This window comes from Capra hircus, chromosome 9 (assembly GCF_001704415.2).
Source record: "Capra hircus breed San Clemente chromosome 9, ASM170441v1, whole genome shotgun sequence".
In the NCBI taxonomy this organism is placed as follows: Eukaryota; Metazoa; Chordata; class Mammalia; order Artiodactyla; family Bovidae; genus Capra; species Capra hircus.
The window spans coordinates 1,876,264-1,899,280 of NC_030816.1; the positions used below are offsets into that span (position 1 = coordinate 1,876,264).

General features: G+C 38.8%; 1 protein-coding gene across 3 annotated transcripts in view; it reads right to left on the reverse strand.

The window, feature by feature from the left end:
• The window catches only part of COL12A1 (collagen type XII alpha 1 chain), a 119,218-nt gene that overhangs the window by 18,163 nt on the left and 78,038 nt on the right, over positions 1 to 23,017 (reverse strand). For all 3 annotated transcript variants that reach the window (XM_018052868.1, XM_018052867.1, XM_018052870.1), the window contains 16 exons: positions 22,839 to 22,955; positions 22,547 to 22,693; positions 21,973 to 22,047; positions 20,008 to 20,147; positions 18,263 to 18,386; positions 17,954 to 18,097; positions 16,327 to 16,491; positions 15,003 to 15,041; positions 14,768 to 14,906; positions 12,076 to 12,218; positions 11,676 to 11,785; positions 6,322 to 6,471; positions 4,354 to 4,431; positions 2,932 to 3,018; positions 1,471 to 1,524; positions 302 to 397 (listed from right to left, as the gene is read on the reverse strand). In XM_018052868.1, coding sequence (XP_017908357.1) covers positions 302 to 397; positions 1,471 to 1,524; positions 2,932 to 3,018; positions 4,354 to 4,431; positions 6,322 to 6,471; positions 11,676 to 11,785; positions 12,076 to 12,218; positions 14,768 to 14,906; positions 15,003 to 15,041; positions 16,327 to 16,491; positions 17,954 to 18,097; positions 18,263 to 18,386; positions 20,008 to 20,147; positions 21,973 to 22,047; positions 22,547 to 22,693; positions 22,839 to 22,955 — 1,808 coding nt within the window. The remainder of the gene's footprint in view (positions 1 to 301; positions 398 to 1,470; positions 1,525 to 2,931; positions 3,019 to 4,353; positions 4,432 to 6,321; positions 6,472 to 11,675; positions 11,786 to 12,075; positions 12,219 to 14,767; positions 14,907 to 15,002; positions 15,042 to 16,326; positions 16,492 to 17,953; positions 18,098 to 18,262; positions 18,387 to 20,007; positions 20,148 to 21,972; positions 22,048 to 22,546; positions 22,694 to 22,838; positions 22,956 to 23,017) is intronic.

Genomic DNA, 23,017 nt, shown 5'->3' on the forward strand with positions numbered 1-23,017 from the left:
GCCTGCCACAGACTCAAAGCCATTTCAAAGCTTTCAGGATATTAAAGGATATTTGCATTACTTATTAAAATAATTTTTAAAGGTCAAAGAAGTAGCAACCATTTTTCCTACATAGTTACGTATTATTACATATGCTATTTACATATCTGAAATTACAGTCACAGGAAGTCATCTCAATGACTAAACTTGTTGAGTTTTCTGAAAAAACACTTGAATTTGGCAAAATAGAGTAGAAAATGTTCCAGTTAAATTCAGCATTAATCCACCATCCTCATTTCATACAGAAAGCCTTTGTGCTTACTTGTTCACCGGGAATAGAGAGGCCATTGGGTCCCTGAGGGCCTGGAGGACCCTGGGGCCCAGGAGGACCTGTATCTCCACGAGGACCGGGGGGGCCCTACATACAGAACAGAGAAACAAGCACAGAGTCATAGACTACCCTTCCAGGGCTGTCTTCACAGCTCTAAGATACCAATCAGAATCGGCAAACGTTTTAGAAATCGCCCCATCTATTGGGTTGACCAGAAAACCCAAACGAAGCTTTTGGCCAACCCAATGTAAAAGTATTTGTTAATGTCATCCCTTTCTTCCTTTGACTACTCACTGAAAGAACTGGAAAGTACAATAAATTCACAAGAGCACTTAAATTTCCCAACCTATTTTCACATGGGAACAGGTTTCTTAAAAAGTAAAATACATCAAATATATTCATATATCTATAGTCCTAGATTCATTCAGAGATCAAACCTCGAGATTCACTAGATTTGATTTCTTTTAAGCTGGTCCTGATGCCTCTTAGACTTGGGCTGATTTCTGGGACTAACATATGTCTACATCAGGCAAGGAAAGAACAGATACGTTCACTCTATGCAGGAGCTTCTTTGCAGGGTGTCCAGGTAGAAAAGGACAAACCTGGAGTTAGACAGACCTGGGTCAGCACCCCAGCCTCACTTTCCTGAGTTAGCTTAATGACGGTATGACAAAAACTACACATCACCTTCATAATACATCCCCCCAAGATGCTGGAGTTGTCTTACGGAGACAGTTTTGAACCGGTAGAAGAGGCCAGTGACCCCCAGTGAAGGCAGATGTCTTGGGCTCGGCTCTTTCTCTGAGAGAGAGGAACCCTCTCCAGCTCCCTCTGGTGGGACTCTGCTCCTTGGAGGGGGTCTTCCAGCTGATGGCCAGGACCCCCCTCTGCTCCCCCATATGAGAGCAGAGCCCTTAGGTGCTTCTAGAGGTCTCCCATGGGCAATTCCCACTTCAGTGACATTCCTGCACATCCCTTTATCTGACTAATCTAATCTACCGTTCTGATATCCAGAGGCAAGACAGAGATCATTATATTGCCTAAGGCTCACTAAACTTGAATCAGCTTGTTCAAGGGCACATTACCCTGTGAGCGGAAATTTGAATAAAGAGACTTCAACATATAGGGGAAAACATAAATGAACTCTAAAATATACTTACAACTGCCCCACTGACACCTCTTTCACCTCTCGGACCTTTAGCACCAGGTCCTCCCTAAAATACATGGTAAGAGCACATTTTAGGGTAAACATAGGAAATGAGGAAGAAGCTGATACATAAAAATTGCTTTAAGAAGCAGCGCATACTCCAGACAACCAATACTTCTACAGCTATTTATGAAATATGGAAGTAAATACTTTCTATCATACAAATGTATGGGAAAGGAGAATTTCAAAACCTTCTTAAGGATTTCATTTTTATATTCTGATCTTCCCTTAATTGTTAGCAAATTTTGAAGTTGATTTGAAAATTTGAGGTTTACTTTAAAAAAAAGCATTCCTTTAAATACAATATTTAAGCATTTCTAAGGGAAAAAAATCTATTTTGGAATTATATGAGTATATTCTTCAGGGAAAATAATATGCAATAAGAAGACTCTCTCAGAACATGTAATTTAGTAACAAGAATTCAGAGACCTGTTCACTGAACAAAGAGGAAATAAACATGATACTGATATCCAACAACATTATCGTACAATTAGGAAAAAAATTCCTACTTCTCAAAAACATTGAAGTCACATCCAAGGTATAATTTTATGATTATAAATGTAAATCAGGTAGTCACTATTAATTAAAGAAAATTAATGATGTTAATTCCAGATATATTTTGATTCCATATATGAGGAGCTGGTTTGTAATTAACCTAAAATCAATTTACATTATTTGTTAACAACCATGTATAGTAAAATCTGGTACTCTGAGGCCCTTTAAGCTGTTTCTATGTTACTTAACCCATGTTCTTAAAAGAGGTCAATAAAGCTTAGTGGTACCACTTTCATTCTGAAAAACCAGCCCGGGTCACATGTAATTGATCAACAAGATCTAACACTATACTCTTCAGTGTTTTGCATCGCATTTTATTGGTCTTCCCTCCCCCCATGGAAAGACCTGGTCAGTCTTCTCACTCAGGTTATTCCTAACCCCAACACTTTCACCCAGAGTTTATGATATCATCACATACATAATTATCCTCTATATGTTATTCTATGATATGCTTGCTAATAACATACACATATCCTAGGCTCTAAAGTTTTTTTGGGTCAGCTTCTCAATCATTGCTCCATAACATAGGTACAAGAAGCTTTCAGGAGATGTAAGGAATTTTCAAAATCATGTAATTAAAGAGAGAAACCCAAATGCATGTCTTGAAAAGCTCTTGAATGCTAGCCCATATCATTCATTCTCATGTGAGTAGAGAAATGTGTTCAAATGCTTTCAGATTTTCTTCTGGATTTACTCCAGTTCAGATCTCAAGATATGCTGTGAAAATGGTCTGAAATTCATCTTGTTCTGTCCAACAACACACCAGTGGCTAGAAGCATTTTATGCGCAACACACTGACCAAAGGATGAGTATGCCAAAGATTTAACTGGAAGTACTAGAAGGACTATTTCAGTCTTACTGCAGGGCCGGGGGGTCCCGGAGGTCCAACGCTGTCCTGTGTACACGTGCAAGCGTTCGGAAGAGCTGGGCATTTTGCTTCATCTCTCTGAAATTTGGAAAAGAATATTTATCTCTGAATTGAAAGTAAACATAGCCTCTTATCCGCCACACCCACTTATCTTATACACACAAGGAAATCTATTTCCCAACTTAAAGGAATAATTTTTAATTATGATTACAAAGTCTTATGCCCAATCTTGCTATGCCCCTTTATGTCTCTAAAAGTTTTGCTTTAGGAAATCTCACATAAGATATGTTTACAAAACCATCATCAGGACCGCTGGTAATTTAATCCAATTCTCTCTAGTCTGGTATTAGAGAAATGCTGAGTGTTTCAGATATGGATGCCCATTTCATTCAGAATAAAATTTAAAATCCCTTCCACAGCCTACAGGCCTTACACGGTCTGCAAAACAGCACCCCATCACCTTGCCCCCTCCACTGCCCACCACCTCCCCTCTCCTTCACTCTGCCCCAGCCCCTCTCATCCACTTCTTGCTTCTCAGATGTTCAGGTCACCTTGTGGCCTTGGGGCCTTTACACTTACAGTCACCTCTGGCTGGAATGCTCTTTCTCCATTATCCACATTGCTTGTCCCCTTACTTCATTCAGGGCTCTGCTTAAATCTCACCTTATCCCTGAGGGCTGAGAGTACTCACCTGGCTACCTGTCCTTGTACCCTGGTTTGTTTTCTATGACTTTTCACTCGATAACATGGTACATACCTACTTATTAACTCCTCCTCTTCCTCTGCCTTTCACTAGAATATTCCTTTTCACTGCTGTAACTCCAGCACACAGGATAGTGCCTGGCTTATAACAGGTGTTCAGTAAGTATTTGTTGAGAAAATAATGCAACTTATTTTGTGGGTGTGTGCATCTCACTGTTTGCCTAGAACTTCAAATCCATCTTCAGCATTCAACTTTGTAACCATCACCACCTACACAGATAATATGGGGGAAGGCCATCACTCGAGCAGAGCATTTCTACTTAGACATCCAGAGAGGTGTGATGGCTGATGCTGTAAAGGATTTAATAAGCGTTTATTGTAAAATGCTGGCATTTTACAAGCAATAGGACTCTGCAGTAAACGGGTTTATCAGACATGCTGATTAAATTAGCAGGACTTTTCTGACTATGCCTAACCACTTTGGCTGTTAGGGAGAATTTCCAGATGCGGTCCGCTACATTCTTGGCTTTTGGGGGGGTTCCCCAGCCTGAGCTGCGGTCGTTAATGAGCACGCACACCATGTGTGTCCCTGGCTCCATCCTGAACATGCAGCTGCTGAGGGCTACTTCCTCTCCAGGCCATCCTCATCCACATCTCTTATTCCTCGAAGACTCATAAAACCATGACAAAATTCCATTCCGTTTTACTTACTCTGGAGGGAATATCACAGCATCTGTCTCTACTGGTCCACACCGGACTGCAGACAATATCAAAATTCTGGATTTGGAACTGTAAACAAGCAACAGTAACATGAGCTAGAAATGCGTGAAAAACATTTCATATTAACATTTCCACATTTTAACCTCTGCAAACTTCTCACGCAGACTCTCTAGAGGGTCCAGGCAATGAAAGCAATGTGATCCTTACCTCCTAAGAACAAAAAAAACCTATGCCTCAGAGAAAGGGACAGTAAAGCAAAATGCATATGTGATAATCCCACTTCTGATTCATTTCCTTGGCTAAAATGAAGTGTCTCATTGAGGTTTTTTTTTTTTAAGAGAACATTGATTTCTTTATATCCTTAAAAATGATGAGTGCATTTAATTCAGAATTTTAATTTGAAGACTACACACATTTAAATCAACTTTTAAGAGTCTACCTCTGTTAAAAAAAAAAGTAACATTTTAAAAGATTCCTCACTTATTCTTAAATTGATGCTCTGCTTCTTATAAATTCTTACCTAGGGGTTAACTAATAATTTCATGTTTACCTTCAGCTTAACTATTTCAATATACATATATTTTCTATCTTTCTACACTTAAAAAACAGAATTCTTTGGACAAAAAAGAAAAGGTCACTTAGATATAGCCATTCTTTCTTTTATAAACTTATTCTATTTAAATATTAAACCCAATATTCAATAAATGATTTGAATTGCAATTATATTATTTGTACTAACTAGTTCTTCTCTCATGGCTCTGAGGGTAAAGCATCTGCCTGCAACCTGGAGGAGCCTGGTAGGCTACAGTCCATGAGGTCACAAAGAGTTGGACACGACTGAGCAACTTAACTTCAACTTTACATGGTGAAAGCTAAGAGTGTTTGCAAGTTCAAGTTTTACATTGAGGGTTAAAATTTTCATTTCTGAATAGAGAAGAAAATTCTGTCCATGAAAGAAAGCTAAGCTCAGTAAAAGCAATTTTAAAATATAATAGAAGGGCTTCTCTGGTGGCTCAGCAGTAAAGAATCTGTCTGCCAATGCAGGAGACACAGGTTCAATCCCTGCTCTGGGAAGATCCCACATTCCATGTAGCAACTAACCCCATGCACCGCATCTATCGAGCCTGTGCCCGAGAGCCTGGGAGTCACAGTCTCTGAGCCCACGTGAGGCGACTAGAGCAGCACACGCCCCAGAGCCCGTGCTCTACCGCGAGAGGAGCCGCGGCGACGGGAAGCCAGACGCCGCAAGCGGAGAGGAGCCCCCACTTGTCACAACAAGGGAAAAGCCTAGCAATGAGGACCAAGCACAGCCAGAAATAAGCAAGTAAAATTATCTTAAAAAACAATAGAAGCCAAAAATAGTAGCCTTGCTTTCAGAACAATGTTATTACTAATCAACATTTATTATGAACTTAGCCTGGTGCAGTGAAAACCTCAGGTTTTAACAGTTTATTACTAAACAGCATTGTAAAAGGGTTGCCAAGCCCCCGCCTCCAACTTAAGCCAATGACAGTTGTGAGGCGGCTGGCCTGACCCCTCTGTGAGGGAGCATAGCTCTGTGACGGTCACTGCCAGAGTCCACAAATGCAAAATGTCCTGAATGCACAAAGCTGTGTCAACAGTCCCTACTTTTGAAGAGCAAAAAAATGAATTCGTTTACATTTCACTGATTCTCCTGGCAACCATTTGTGCTGTGCTCTCCAGTTTGATTCAGTTTCAAGTCAACTACATGATGTTCTCTGGTGCCCTGACATCTTAATTTGCGTCTAGCAGTAAAGCACATTATCATGTTTTGTCAGCAGCGTATTACCTCAGTGTAACTTCCAGTGTTTCAATCTAACCAAGATATAAAACAATTAAAAACATCATCGAGGGAAAAGAAAAAGTACCAATTACTTTGAAAAATGTCATCTCTATCTTCGTACAAGGTACCAAGAAAAATAAAACTGTGTTACTTACTGTGGCTGACTTCCTCTCCCCTTTAAGCAGTTTCCCAAGAATTTCATAACCGTCAGTGGTGATATTTCCAGCTTCCTTGATATCCTTCTCTACAATCTCATAGCAGTCGATGTAAATCTTAACACTTTTCGGGGTCACTACGATATGAACCTAAAAAGATCATTCGTTTCCATTACAAAATTTCTACCCAGAACCATATGGCTGACTTCTACATATGTCAGATCACACGTTAAAAAAATGTGTACTTAAAGCTATTCATGAAATTAAAAGATGTATGCTCCTCGGAAGAATAGCTATAACCAACCTAGACAGCTTATTAAAAAGCAGAGCTTTTTAGCAAAGCTTATTAAAAAGCATTACTTTGCCAACAAAGGTCTGTCTAGTCATGGCTATGGTTTTTCCAGTAGTCATGTATGGATATGAGAGTTGGACAATAAAGAGAGCTGAGCACTGAAGAATTGATGCTTTTGAACTGTGAAGTTGGAGAAGACTCTTGCAAGTCCCTTGGATTGCAAGGAGATCCAACCAGTCCATCCTATAGGAAATCAGTCCTGAATATTCATTGGAAGGACTGATGCTGAAGCTAAAACTCCAAGACTTTGGCCACCTGATGAGAAGAACTGACTCATTTGAAAAGACCCTGATGCTGGGAAAGACTGAAGGTGGAAGGAGAAGGGGATGACAGAGGATGAGATGGTTGGATGGCATCACTAATGGACATAAGTTTAAATAAACTCTGGGAGCTGGTGATGGACAGGGAGGCCTAGCATGCTGCAGTCCATGGAGTCACAAAGAGTCAGACACAACTGAGTGACTGAACTGAAAGCTATTCTCATCCCAAATCAAGAACCTTGGACTAAAAATTCAAGAACCAGGCTGCAGTGTCAATGCCATTTAATTTAACAACATCAAATTAAACGAACTACTTAACCTCTCTGAGTTTCAGTTTCCTCCCGCTATTATACATCAGTATAATTTCTTATTTTCCCCACTATGTATTCTTCCTGAGATGGCCAGAGATAATATAGTAGATGAGATGACTCTTTAAACTATAGAGAGCTTTTCAAAAAAAAAAAAAGACTGACAGATACAGAGAACAAACTTGTGGTTACCTGTGGCAGGGCAGGGGGGCAAAACGGTAGGGGATTAAGAGGTACATAGCAGTTTGTACAAAATAAGCTACAAATATATACTATACAAAGTGGGGAACATAGTCAATATTTTTTAATAACGATTAAAAAATAAATTATAGAAAGTGAACTATTACAAGTTAATAAATCATTAATAAATTGTTATACTCAGAACAAAGGAGCCTCCAATGTCTTCCAGTGATTTTGCTAAATCCAGTTTTTAATTTCTTAGTCCAGAATCCCTGCCAACTCATTGGAAAAGTCCCTGATGCTGAGAAAGATTGAGGGCAGAAGGAAAAGAGGGCATCAGATGAGATGGCTGGGTGGCATCACCAATGCGATGGACATGAACTTGGGAAACTTCAGGAGATGATAAAGGGACAGGGAGGCCTGGCACGCTGCAGTCCATGGGGTTGCAAAGAGTCAGACATGACTGGGCAACTGAACAACAACAACAGTCCTTGCCAAAAAGATCTTATACACCATGTAGACACCTAACACAGGAAAGAGCTAGGTCGTATCTGTTATAAAGAATCAGCTCTGGAAATCAAATTCAAGATTCAATTTCCTCATGAGAAAACAAAGTTATGTTGATTTATTGTTGTTGGATATTGAAGATATTCTGAATCTTAAGAAATATATTAGTACAGATAAATAATAAAACATCTACATTTCAATAATGTAAAGAATGGCTGCAGGCAATCTTTGGCTTTATAGTTATGCCCATAGTTTCTACTTATCACAGCCCAAATACCCAAGTAAGCCCATGATGATTACTTTAAAAAGTTTGGCTCCAAGCTAAGGAACAGAAATTCCATTAAATGCTTTAGAGTAAATAAGCATAAGGACAGTCTCCAGAGATTTTTTTTTTAACAGTAGATATTTCCACATAGAATCACCACCAAAACATTAATTTGGTGCATCTATAAGTACTATGAATTACATATTGCTTGTATTTAAAAGTGATATATGACTTACTAAAAATAATTTTTAAATACCCCAGGGCAATCATCTAATATTGAATTCAAGATGAATACCATATAGACATTCCCAATGTATTTATTATCTAGTAAGAACTGGGATTTCTTTGGAGGGAATGATGCTGAAGCTGAAACTCCAGTACTTTGGCCACCTCATGCGAAGAGTTGACTCATTGGAAAAGACTCTGATGCTAAGAGGGATTGGGGGCAAGAGGAGAAGAGGTCGACAGAGGATGAGATGGCTGGATGGCATCACTGACTCGATGGACATGAAACTGAGTGAATTCCGAGAGTTGGTGATGGACAGGGAGTCCTGGCGTGCTGCAATTCATGGGGTCGCCAAAAGTCAGACACAACTGAGCGACTGAACTGAACTGAACTGAACTGAAGAATTGAAACTTATTTATCAGATCTTATATGAACAATCTCAGAGGCTAACATTCAAAAGCTATTTGAAAAATCATAGTATCCAGAAAAACCATTTCAAAATCAAAGCTTTGAAATTTTGAAACAAAATTATTCCAAATACACTTGTCACTCAATGTGAGCCAAAAAGAAACACATGCTAAAAATATATTTTGCTATGATCTCTTCAGTGTGTTTTATTGCATTTTAAACACATGCATAATTACATTTCAGATTGGCTCTTCATCTGGGCACCAGTGTCCCAAGTAATTAGGGACTATTTCCCAAGCAGGAAGCATGTTGGTCACAGACCAGTAGAACAAAGCAGGAGCACTCTTGTCAACTCATCATCCTTCCCAAGGTCTGCCATCCCTTATTTTTCACCTATTCTACCTTTTTGTCTTATTACAATTTTCTCACTCGAATCTACATCATCTGTTACAATAAGATGAAGACATAGAACTTTCAAGAGAATCCTCCAGAAGCAGCAGTTGCCCTTCCCCACATAAGCTCTTTGAGTCTATCCCCTCTCTCCCAAGAGCCTCCTGCATGTTATTTTCACCAATTTGCTGCTTCTCTCAGAGAACTACTTGTTCTTATCTCAAGGAGGGAAGAACTTCAGTTCCCAAATTACGTGGGAAATGAAAGAAGGGTGTTCCAAGTCCTTGGATCAGTATCCAATAGAGACTGAACTTGGTACTTGAATGGATGCGATAAATGACAGTAGGTTATCAGAATGGGGTGGAGGAAGGAAGGAGGGGGAAGAAAGCACAATGAAAAAGTGGAGGAGGAACTAAAAAAATAGAAAGACACTATGAAAAAAGAAGGCAGAGAATTTGAAAAGAAAAGGGTTTATGAGAAAAAGAGAGACGAGGCATTACATAAAACCTAAGAACACAAATACCTCTCTATAAAGACAAATTAAGATGGGAGGGTCAAAAAACAATTCTCTTGATATGTAGTAATTAATGACTATCACTATAGATCTCTTCAAAAATACTGCCTTATTGCTGTCAAGTAAAATGAAACATTCAATGAAAGTTGGAAATTAAAAAATAATAGTTCCTAGCCTAGACAGGGGGAATAGTTTGGGGGAGAATGGATATATGTATACGTATGGCTGAGTCAGTTTGCTGTTCACCTGAAATTATCATAACATTGTTAATCAGCTATACCCCAGTACAAAATAAAAAGTTTAAAAAAATAATAATATTTCCTAAATGATTATCAAGTGGTTAATAGCAGGCTGAGTTTCCAATATCTTCAGTGGGTATGGAAGAAAAATAAAATAGTCCTCTTTAGCAAGTTACTCAAATGTAAGTTTAATAGGCATATCAATGATCCAAAAAAAGTTCATAAGAACTTCACCAGATTCAGCATCTATTATTGGACAAGAAGCAATTGAAGCTAGTAAAAATTTGTCAAACTAGAATCTTCTTTCCCAATAAGGCATTTATTTCCCTGCACTTTACCAGTAAAGTCTGTAACTTGTTGAGCAAATATGCCTTTATACACAGAGGCCTCTGTTTCTCCACCATTGGTTTGTTTGTTTGTTTGTTTTGTTTTGTTTGGGGGGGGGGGGCTTATCACTAATGTGCTCATTGGGCTTCCCAGGTGGCTCAGCGGTAAAGAATCCACCTGCCAATGCAGGAGACACGGGTTCAATCCGTGTCAGGAAGCTCCCCTGGAGAAGGAAATGGCAGTCCACTCCAGTGTTCTTGCCTGGAAAACTCCACAGAGAGAAGAGCCTGGCAGGCTACAGTCTGTGGGGTCCCCACAGAGTTGGACACGACTGAGTGACTAAGCAACAGCAATGTGTACCCTGAGGCCTCTGCAAATCCCATGAGGCGAGTCCCTTGCTGTCTTCACCAAGAATCTGATTCATAAATAAGAAAACATTCTGGGAAGAAACCAAGATTCTTAGGAAGAGAATCAGCAAGAAATTTAGCTCCATCTACCTATTTATAGGGAAGTTCTTCAATTTTCACTTGAGAAATCAGATTGAATTGGAAATATTTGTTTCCTACATATGGGGACTAACTTTCTGAGCCTCATACTGGGGAAATTTTAAAGCTTGCGCAGCAAATAGTCTTCCTCCTGTTCATTTGATCCAATTGATGCAAAAATTCCATTAAAAAGTCCACTTATAACCAAGACTGTTCACTTCTGATTCTACCAATGTCAGTACTCTTATCTGTCAATTAACTGTCTGACAGCAAGTCTGTATTACCCTTGGATCTTAAAATTAAAAACTTAAGATCATTAAGAATAGATAGTCCCCTAAGAATTTATCTTAGAAGTTTTAATAAAATGTTTCAGAGAAGTTGTAAATATGGTCATGCAGAAGTTAATCTCATAAACAGTTATCTTAATTATGTTGCTAGATAGTGATAACTTTTGGACTGACATGTTTGTAACTTCAATAAGTGAGCAAGCAGAAGCAGGTTACTATGCTCCATAAAAGAAAAAATAATATCAACTAAATACAATCCACAAAAATTAAGCTTTTGAAACAAAATTACATAAAGGTTCAAAATAAAAGGTAGAAAAATGGGCATACAATGTTGTATATACTATACAACTCATATTCTAAAAAGACATTTGCATTGAATATATATTGAAATGTCAACAGTAGTTAATCTCATTAATAGATTAGTAGAAATATCATTTTAAATTTTCTTCTTTGAAAATTAAATCCTCTGAAATCAAAGATATTGTTTTTAAAAGACATAGCTATGTTTCCACCAGTTTAACATACATTTTAATAAATAATAAATCAGTTTAAGTTTTAAGTCCACATACTTCTTTTATAAATAACCAGATAATCTTACGTTTTTACCTTATGAAAACTTCCATAAAATAATGCCTTCACTTCATCTGTGTCAAATGTAACAGTCTGCACCTCACCTCTTGTATCCTTGTTAAAGAATGATAATGTCTTGCTAGAAGCTGTAATCAACACATAATTGTTATTAAATCAAATGCATGGAGATTCTATACTGAAGTATTAACAATTAATTCTTGTTGCAAGAGATCTCTAAAAATTAATAATTCGGTTAAGATAAAATGTAATTCAAGTATTTACTGACATTTTTTAAAAACTTTAAACATAAAAGCATAATCAAGGAAATAGATATGCATATGTATACATGTATACATCCAGAAGGTTCTTAAAGAGAAGGAAAAACATAATCAAAAATATGCATGCATGGGCCCTAAGAGAAGATAAAAATCCTTACGATCTGCAATCACCCCAACTTGTGGTTTATAGTCTCTGTCTGTGATCTGCCAAATTGCAAAAGGGTCGCTGGGAGTTTCTGGGAGGAGTCTGAATAGTAATATAATGGTATATGAAGGAGGGAGTCCATTGGGATGTAGTTCTCTGTTGGATAAAGCAAAATTAATTAATTAACTAATTAGTAAGGATTTCTCATCAGAAATAGATGATATTTAAAATTTTTCAACTAGAATCTTTTCATGACTAGTATTAGAAGCCATTTATAATAATCCAATTATAATAGTCTTTTTAATAATACATTATTAAAAGAGGAAAAATTTAAGGATGAGACCTCAAAATAGCAAACACTAAAGACCCATTATGTAAGCAGTAATAGTTGATTTATAATCTGATAAAGTCAAAAAGTCTGGGAAACTGCCAAATGGTCTTTCATCCTACAGTTAATAAATCATTTTTTCTAGATACATAGATGATTATAAAACTATATCATGATTTTAGAGTGATAAACATTGTATCTATGGATGTAATTTAAAGTGCATAAATCTCACTAAATATATTCAATTTCCAACATCAGGGATATGAGATCATAAGTAAGATGGCTCAAGGTTTCAATTTCTCCCTCCCTATATACTTCCAAAGTCCTCCCTTAAAATCAAATAAATCAAATAAGCTCCAGAAGGTCACACGTTCCCAGAAACAAAACCAATAATACATGTGACGGCCACATACATGTGCAAATGTTTAGTGTTGATAAACGGATATGATTCAAGCTTCTTGGCTCTAAGGCTATCGAACATAAAATGTGGACCCATGTGTCCTTCTAGACTTGAGTCAATCATTGTTCTAAGGGAACCTCTGAAACAGAATTAATGGATTTTCGCCTGAGACCACTTGAAAACACTTTCTTCGTAAAGATAGGAAAAGGGCCTTGATAATCGGCCCATGGACAGAAAAGCAACTGCTCCACAGATTTGACAAAGGGCACAGAATGGCTCTTCGGGTTTTGAGCCTCAGTGTGCCACAGTGCCGGCACTTCTGGAATATAACACTGTCCTATGTTTGTTTGTTTGTTTGTTTGTTTGGGCTTTTATTGGCATAAACTTGATTTGCAATGTTGCATTTGCTTCTGCTGTACAGCAAAGTGAATCAGTTATACAAATACATAGAGCCTCTCTTTTTTAGATTCTTCTCCCATCTGTACAGGGAGGGACCTCTGCTCCACACTCTGTAATGCCCTCCTTCTTAAAGCGCATGTTCTGGGCAAGCTGACACAATGTCTTCTGCATGTTCAAAAGCCATCTTCATGATGAAGTGAAGTGAAGTGAGAGTTGCTCCATCATATCTAACTCTTTACCAACCCATGGACTATAGGCCGCCAGGCTCCTCTGTCCATGGAATCTTCTCAATATTCCACATTAAAAATAATATCATCTCCATATAAAGTCATCAGTCATTTAGCCCATTTTTCTCCTTTTTCAGTTAATGAATGATTATGAAAAAATAAAGAAGTATTTAATTGCATTTTATGCCTCTTTCAGCCACAAGATCTGAATCTTAAGAGGACAGTGGGCTGTCTTATGTGAAAATGTAGGAATCATAGCTTGAGGTGACAGAGTTAAACACTGGGTATTTCAGTTCACCGCAAAACCTAAAACTGCAAACTAGTGTGGTTAACCATAAAAGAGTTAGGAACTCACAGTTGGTCACACTACAACAATACAACTGTGCTTCCTTACAAGAAATTAGCCTTGGTTTTAGTCTGAATTTTCCGTCAGCTTTCCCAGAGCATTTCAAATTTCAGGCATCATCATCTGACCCTGTCCTAAGTGTCTGAAAACTTTATTTCTTGCTGTTCTTTCCCCTCCAGAAGGTGCCAAACACATATTTTGGTTATCAGAACCAGGTACAAACTTTCATCAAGTTAAATAACAACATCTAGAGCTGCCCAACAGGTCCCCGGAGCACCAGCCAATAAAAACTAACTGCCGCCTGTCAGATCACAGATCAGAGACAGACTGCTGCAGTCTTTCATCTTCTGGAGTCAGAAACTCTAGGAAGAATGCCTGTTCCCATTCTGCACTGATTCCATCCTGCCCTTCTGGACCCACGGAGAAATGTTCAAGAGGAGAAAGTGCCTCCCTGCTTAAATAATCTCCCTTAGAAGAAGCATAACTACAGTCCTAGCCTTAAATTCAAAAGGACTTAGTAATCCATCACGTGGCAGATACAGAATGAGATTCTCAGAGTAGCAGGCTTGAGTACTAGTCTCCCATGTGACCTGATAAGAGACCCTTAACTCAGCTGTGGGGTTTCCCTGATGGCTCAGTGGTAAAGAATCTGTCTGCAATGCAGGAGACACGGGTTCAATCCTTGGGTCAGGAAAATCCCCTGGAGGAAGAATCCACTCCAGTATTCATGCCAGGAGAATGCCAAGGACAGAGAAGCCTAGGGGGCTACAGTCCATGGGGTCGTAAAGAGTTGGACACAACTGAGCAACTGAACATACACATCACACACACACACATACACACACACAACCCAATTGTACTTAAGGAAACCAAATCAGGTTATCCATAAGATTTTTCTAACAATTCTAAAATACCAGAGTGCTAAGAAGTCAGCAAAGAGTCTAACAACCTCACAAAATCCTCTGGCCCATGGTAAGAAAGAGACCCTCCTGTTGTCAGACTCACACTGTAGGCTGGTTCACAAAGGCATTCTTCTGAAGCCTGTAAGATGAGTAGCTGGGGAAAGAGCCTGACTCCAGGGAGACTCCTTGCACGGAAGCAAAATTCTTTTCTGTCAGATTGTATGCTTCAAGCATCTTAAAACCTTCACATCAGAACAGAAAATATTGAAATGAAGTTATTTGAATTATCTTATTGCTTAAATCCTGAAATAAATTAGCCTAAGAGTATGAACGCTTACCTGGTGAGGTGTAGCCATCCAAATAAATGAGAGGGCAACCTGCAACGTACAGCGTTGTTTAAGTACAATTCACCAAGGAATACTAAAGTTACACATGCACAGAAAGCACCCGCATAAGTACAGCAAGTCACAAAACTGTTCATTCATTTATAGACCATAACAATTGAACTTTTTCTAAGTGGTTTTGTGTAGATTTTCAACTTGTAGGAGAAATTATTCTATTGAGCAGTGTAACCATGTTTTCTGGACAGTCTCCAGTCCACCTGGAATGTTACAACGTTCTTAAGAATGGTAAGACAGAATTAAAGGGGGAATTTTATATATTTTTTTCAATGGATTAAAGAACTTTTCGCCCAGGGAACTTTAAATTTGTGCAAGGGCAGGAGGAATTTGTTGCCAGCCAATCCTCTTCTTGGCCAAACACTGGAGGCTCGTGCTCATCACTGAACCGTCCAGGGGCAGGTGTGCAGGGGGTCTCAACCTGGGGCCCAGAGCTGGAACAGGGAAGGCTGTATGCAAGACTCCCTGGAATGGATGGAGCAGCTGCTGCTCGCTGCTCATTTCAGCTCCATTCTGAGCTTCAGTGTTAATTTTTACAATAAGCCATTAACATTTGTTTACTTCTGCTGCCTCTAACCAGAGTCCTGAGATTCTAATATAGTGTTTCACAGGGAAAAAAACAACACTTAGAAAGCACAGCTCTGCCTGGGATTAAGGGTTTAGATGAGCCACTCAACTATTTCCTTAATCTAATACTCCAAAAATCAGAGTTCATGAATGGGGAGGAGGACAAATGGATTTAAATCTTTTGTCCTTCACTGCATCTTAAAAGTTCAACTGGAGGTCTCGGTATACCATGAATATACCCAAAGAAACAAATGAGAACCGAATGCATTTCTACGGGGCACACGCACATAAGGCTGTTTTTTCCTGGCTCTCTTGAAGCACAGATGTTGACAGAACAAATACCAATTGATTACTAACAGGGAAAACCTTCACCTCACAGAAATGCTTCTATAAATGCATTTCTAAGTTGAAGATTCATTTTTTCAAATGTCACAGGCATTGAGATGGTGGGAAAAGGATATATACAAACATTTTATTTCCATACAAGGAATATTGCATCTTCAAGACTAAAAATGGACCTCTGACAAGCTCACAGTTAGCATGATCTCAATAGGAACAGTGATTCATCAGGTTCTCAAGTGGTTTCCCAGGATCTATTTATGCACAGACTTGATCTTGGTCAGGATAAGGAATGGTCTACTCAATAGTCATTTTTCAAAACAAGCGAGACTATGGATCCATATGGACCATGACTTACTTGAAGTGGCAGTTTCACACACAAATGTGATGAGGTTGTCCTCTATCTTCTCAAAAGATTCAAAGTCATCCACAATGAACACGTGCCGTTCGCTTGGTTTGCTAGCTATGTTGGCAAGTTCATTGTAGTCGACATCAGCCACACCAACTACAAAGACACTGAACCCTGCAGAGCAATGTTTATAGAATTACACAAACTTTTGTCCATCTTTTATTGTCTAAACAATTCAAAATAAGATCTCATCAGAAATGATGCCAAACTTTCTCAGCTTATGCATCAAGTTCTTTCAACTGACATAAAGTCTCCTTAATTTATACTTTTTTCCTATTTTTTGGCTTATAAAATTCAGTTAATTGAATTTCCTAAAATAAAGTCTTAACAATTAAAAGGTGAACATTTTAATAACAAAATGGCTTAATGTGGCACTCATTTTCTCCCACACATCCTAAAATACCCATTAATTCTGCAGACGTCTTAGGCAACATTAGCATTTTAAGCCGATCTGACTCAGAAACCAATAGGCCCATTTTAAACTGAATTCCTGAAACTAATTTACTCAATAAACTCAGACTCAAAGTCAGCACTTTGACCACTTTCAAAATGAAATCTACAACTCCCGCTGGCAATAAACTTTCATTTATTTAGGCTAACACAAATAAACAAAGTTTTCACTCCAAAGGTTAATTCGACAGCAGAAAAAATACGCTATATAAAGAACTGGTTACATAATTAGCTAGAAACAAGATAACTGGAGGAGCAATCATTCATAACCCCAAAGCTAAATCAGCGAGGAGCCCAACACATGAAGAAATCTGTTCAAAGTGCCTAACCACAATGGAAATAATTTATAAAAACATCAGTGCAAAGAATGATCTCTATTGTGAGAAGACAGTATGACTTAGTACTAATCATGACTCAGACTTTAAGCCAAAGACCCATACATGTGCAGATGACAAACTCCATATAATGAAGTACTTTACAATTTAGACCACAGTGAATCATACATAGCATTCTTTCTAAAATATGTCCACCTTGGACCCTGCCTGAAGGAGTGAGGTTGTTAATGCAGGTACTGTAAAGATCTAGTTTCATCTCTAATCATCTGACATAACTAATTTGAAGGGCAGTGTAACATCCTTGCTACAGGCTTTCAGAATGTTTGATTGCCAGGATCTACACCAGTGACGTCTCCCCAGACGCCTCTCCGCTCCTTTGCAGTTAACCTTCCAGCAATCTGTTTGGGGCATGAGTCTACCAGGTCATGCTAAACCTATGTCTCTCCTTAGAGTGGGTTCAACCAGCATCAAGATTTACTTCTGCTACAGCAGGAAGCCTGGTGAGGATCATCCCATCACTGCTGTCTGTAGCGTTCCAACCACTACGGGGGACAGACCATGAGGCATGCATGTCTTAAACAAAGAATACACCATGTTGTTGCTGAGCAATTATCCAACTGTTCCATGATTAAATGTAAACTAACATTAGAAGGGTGTGGAGGAGGACAGACTCAAAGAGAAACAATAAAGTAAAATCCATAATTTTGGTCTTTTGCAAGCGTTTCTGGATGTTTGAAACTGTAAAATAAATGAGGGCAATCCCTGGGCATCAAATGTATGCCTGTGTTTACCTGACTGCTGGATGACCAAAGCCGCCTTCTTGACCTCATCCTGCGACCGACCATCCGTGACCACAACCAGCACCTTGGGGACATTCTTCCTCATGCCGCTCTCCCAGGTCAACACCTTCTCCTTGATAAAGGTCAGAGCCTTGCCTGTAGAATGTGGCATGGAATATGTTTGTGTTTTGTCAGTAAAAACTATCCAAATACCCTTAGTCACACCCACTGGATAAGAATTTGAATGTTAGAGTTATACTCAGCCCATCACTCCAAAGGCTTTGGAGAGCGAAAGTCTAAGTACATGCTGATGAACGGTACCTGTTCTTGTGTTTCCTCCTCTGTACCGAATGTTCTGGAGGGCTCCCAGGGCCAGGGCCTTGTCGTTGTATGTGTTCAGCTTAAACTCAGACTTGACCTCGTCACTGTACTGCACAAATGAGACCTGAAGAGGAAGGCAATTTGGTGGTGAGGGTAAGTCCGCTCTTTTTATGTTTCAATTTTCAAATGATTCTTCTAGTTGTAGAATGGGAAAGAGAAGTGTATTAGACCTGATGAAATATTATAAACACTTTATAGCTAATATAACACTGACTACCATCGTCTCACTAAATTCTCGAATTTCTGATCTTCGTGAAACTATCAGTAATTGATTACTGATATAGTACATGCACCGTATTTATTGTCCAGGATGTAAGAAGGGATGCGTGAAGCTAGAGAGCAGTGAGATTCCAGGATTAAAAATGAGAACATACCATCTTGAGCTCAAATGTTGGCTAAGCAATTGTTTCTCATTTCTGCTGACTACATCTGTTCTTCATGATAACACAAAAATGGCACATGCGTGACAATAATCATCACTCATCACAAACTCAGTGGCAGTGTGATTTAGTAGAAAGATTATAGGCTTTATACACAGGATCAATGGGATCAAAACTCTGCCGATTAATAGCTTTATGACATTGGGCAAATTCCCAACATTTCTGGGTCTTCGTTTTTTTATCAGCAAAATGGAAATAATTATACTTACTTTCTACAGTCGTTTTAAGGAAGAAGAATTATATATACTAAGTAGCTGGCACATGGAAGCTAATAAAATATGGTAGCTTTTTTATTCTTATATTTTATCAGAAATATTAATTTCTAAAAGGATTTTTAAAATGGCTTAGTTGCTGACACATTAAATTAAGGACATAACTAGCCTGACATTTTACTCATCTTGGGTTGGAATAACATCCACAGGATTATTTGGGGATTTGAAATTTAATATATTCCATAAAACATTATTCCATAAAAGAAGACATGATTTGTTTGCAGAATTATTTGTGGTTTATGTCAAAAGCTCTTATTTTCATAATATCTCTAAGATGTCACAATGAAGAGGTACAAACAGCCAAAATAAAGAAGAAAACTCACCAAGAGAAATGTGGAAGGAAAGAACAAAATTCAAAAAAAAATAATAAAACAATACAGTCTCTTGCCTTTAGGAGTCAATGATTTAGACAGAAGAGAAACACACAAATAATGACAATATAAAGTGGTATGGGCCACAAGAGCAATACAAACAGAACCCTTCAGGAGTCTGGAACACCTAAAACTATCCAGGAAACTTCTCCAGTAAGGGTGGAATTGAAGTAGGTCTTCAAGGTTGCAGAATCTGAATTATAAGTAACAGAGCCACTGGCCCTGAGAGTCATGGCAGAGGGGACAACAGGGTTCTACACCCCACCAGTCACTAATCATCCCTGGATCTTCTGAGATAACAGGGTAGGACAGTGGTTTTTTGTGAAAATGGATCCTTGTCAGAAGTTTTAAGCAGCAGGTTAGAGTTAGAATTCCCTCAGTTCTTCGACAAGAACATCATCTAGCCAAAAGAATACCTAGAGGAATACTTATTTTTTCTATTCATTTTATCATTTACACCCAAGCCCTTCCCAAAAGTATATGTGTAAAGAAAATAGAAAATAAAGTAAAAATGGGGTTCTTACTGAAAAGTCTTTGTACTTAAGACGTCTGGAGGAAATGGCAAGACATTACAGATGAATAACCTTTGAAATGACACCCACCTGAATTCCAGCAGGACTGATTTCATCAAAGCCTCCCACGGTATTGAAAATGAATTTTACAACTTTGTTAAAATTATCATCCCCAATACTCCAGGAAGCATCGGTCAGGAATACAATATCTGCTTTGGCCCCTTTGCACACTGGGGGAGAAAACACAAAAGAAGCCCAAAGTCTCATAAATTCTTTCATTCAAGTGAAGTTACAAAACTGAGAAATGTAGTCTAACACCCTCTACTCTTCTGTGGTTCCAGCAGCAACAGCATCACGTGGGAACTTGATAGGAATGGAGTCCTGGGCCCCACCCCAGACTTCTTGAATCAGAATCAGCGGTAACAAAGTGCCAGATAATTCGAGTGCACAGCAAAGTTTGAGAGGCGCTCTCAATCTCTGCTCTGGAATTACTCCATCTGCTCACATTCACTCTGCAAACACATGCTCCCTCCATATAGAATTCTTCAAGAAGCTTCAAACAATAAATGTGGAGGAAATCAAATTAAAAACAATTATTCACAGAACTTGAGTCATCAGTGGGTTTGGAGATTCTATACATAATCATGCATGTAGATAAGGTGTCTTTTAAATTTTAAATGAAGCCACTAGAATTGTATGGAAGGAGGAAAGGGGAGGAATAAAATAAACATCTTTAAATCTTCAGACTTGAAGGCTTAAAAAAATTCCAAAAATAAGAATTTAACAGCATTTTAGTGACAAAAACTTAATGTGCAGAATATTTAACACCAAGAATGAATCCTAGTGTAAATATGGACGTTGGATGATAATGATGTGCCAATATAGGTTCACAGGATGTAAGTAACATCCCACTCTGGCAGCAGGGGGATGTTGAGAGTTGGGGGAGGTTTGGATGGGAGGAGGCAGGGCATGTCTGGGACCTACATGTACTTTCAGTTCAAATTTGATGTGAACCTAAAACTGCTCTAAAATTTAACTGCTCTAAAATAAAATGTAACGTCTATTAAGACCTTAGCGTGCATGTCTTAAAGCCAAAATTATTTACTGAATTCTTTTCAAAAGTTTAATTTAAAGAAACTCATTACTATTTTATCCTATAATATTACACTTTTAATTTTACTTCTTTAATAGACTTGATAAAATCATAAGATAAAATCATATCAAAAAGGCTAAGATAAAATCATAGCCTTCTAAGTCTTCCAAGATTAAAAAAAAAGAAAAAAACTTTAAAGTCTGAAATGCTTTCAGTTAAATGCTGGAAACAGAACGCAGGAAAAGAATAAACCGACTAGTTAATTTGTTATTCAGTCGCTTAGTCGTGTCCGACTCTGCAACCCCACGACTGCAGCACGCCAGCTTTCCTGTCCCTCAGTAGCTACTGGAGCTTGCTCAAACTCATGTCCGTGACTCATCCAACCATCTCATCCTCTGTCACCTGAAACTTAATTTGATGAAATGCTGAGCATTGCCCCAAATTACAGAGACCAGTAGGAATAGCTCAGTATATGTCTTTTTACCAGTTCTCTGCAAGTGACAATTATGTCTCCCGCTTTGGTGAATGGAAGTTTTTCAGCTTTGTGTAATCCAGGGCCTCTCAAGTGAGAAGCCAGGAATTCCAAAGTCAAAGGCCACAGGAGTTACATTGCAGATTTAGCCCCAAAGGTTCCCACTGCTTGTTGATGCCAACAGGCAGAAGAAAGAATGCCCACCATGTGACTATGGATTATATAAGGCATCACTAGACGTTCATCTGCAAAACTGAGGAAACAGAGTTCCACTGAAGAGCTGCAGTGGTTTGTGATTGATTTTAGTCACACTAAAATGTGTCTGGAGCAGGGGAAGAGCGAATGACTGGTAATCTCTGCCTTTGATCTAAAAACGCTTCGGCAGGAATAATAAATCAGAAACGTCCTATGTCAGCTGTAAATGAGGCACATAAGTAAGAAGGAGCTCAGTCCCCACCAGCTGAATGCATCGACTGATAGTATCACTTACCTTCCCGGGCTGGTGGAATTGTAGGAGGAGGAGGGGGTGTGGGTGGCTCTGTCGGGGCTTCTGTTGGTTTTAAGGCTAGAATTTAAAACAATAATTAGAACACCACAACAAGTGCATATTTCATATCACAGAAAATAAATCTTAAGAGCCATTTAAGCCCTCGACAACAAATTAAGTCTCCCTGGCACTGATGCTGGGAATTCTATTTCATCCAAATTTGGTACCATTGGCAGACACTCAGTATTGACTGCAGCAGGAACTGAAGCCCAGAAGCAGAGGGAGAATGGGCAAAGGTCACTAATGCAACATATATTCACCCTCTCACTGTCTGCTAGAGCCAGCTCCCTCTTTGAGGTCTTTTTCCTTATTACACCAAGCCTAACAGGGGCAACACAGGGTTGCTGCAGATAAAGGTATTGAGCCGACCCCAGACCCCACCTCAAGGACATGCCATCACCTCACTCTTGCTGTTCGCAAGGAGAAGTGGTCACGCAGGAGTCCCTTCAGCCTCCCACACCCAGAGCATCCTATTCTGAAGCCTTACGGAGACTCCCCAGATTACTCAAGCACTTACTAGTACGTTCTTTGACCGAGACACCTGGTCCCTCAAGGTTTGGTGTCTGCACAAAGACAGTGACTCCATAATCAGTTTCTGGTGACAGGTCAGTGAAGCAGTGACTGGTTTCTGATCCACGCACTGTGATTTCCTGTCCTCTGGTTCCTGGTTAGGACAATGCCAGCATTGTCAATAGTTATATTTAAAGGTATGTTGATGCATCATTTTTTTTTAATAAGCAAAATAACATCTTTACTAAAGTTTAAAATGTGACTACTATGTGCTCCAGGTATTTTTTTTGCACACGTACCATCTGCGGGGCTTAGTTTTAGTCTGTAGGAAGTGGCTGCTCGGTGAGCCAACCATCTGACACAGAATGTATCCCACCCGACTTGGTAAGTTTTCAGATCCGTCACGTTCAAATACACTACAAAAAAAAAAAAAGGCAGGAAGAAATAGACTTACTTCCTAAACAAAGACAAAAAGCAA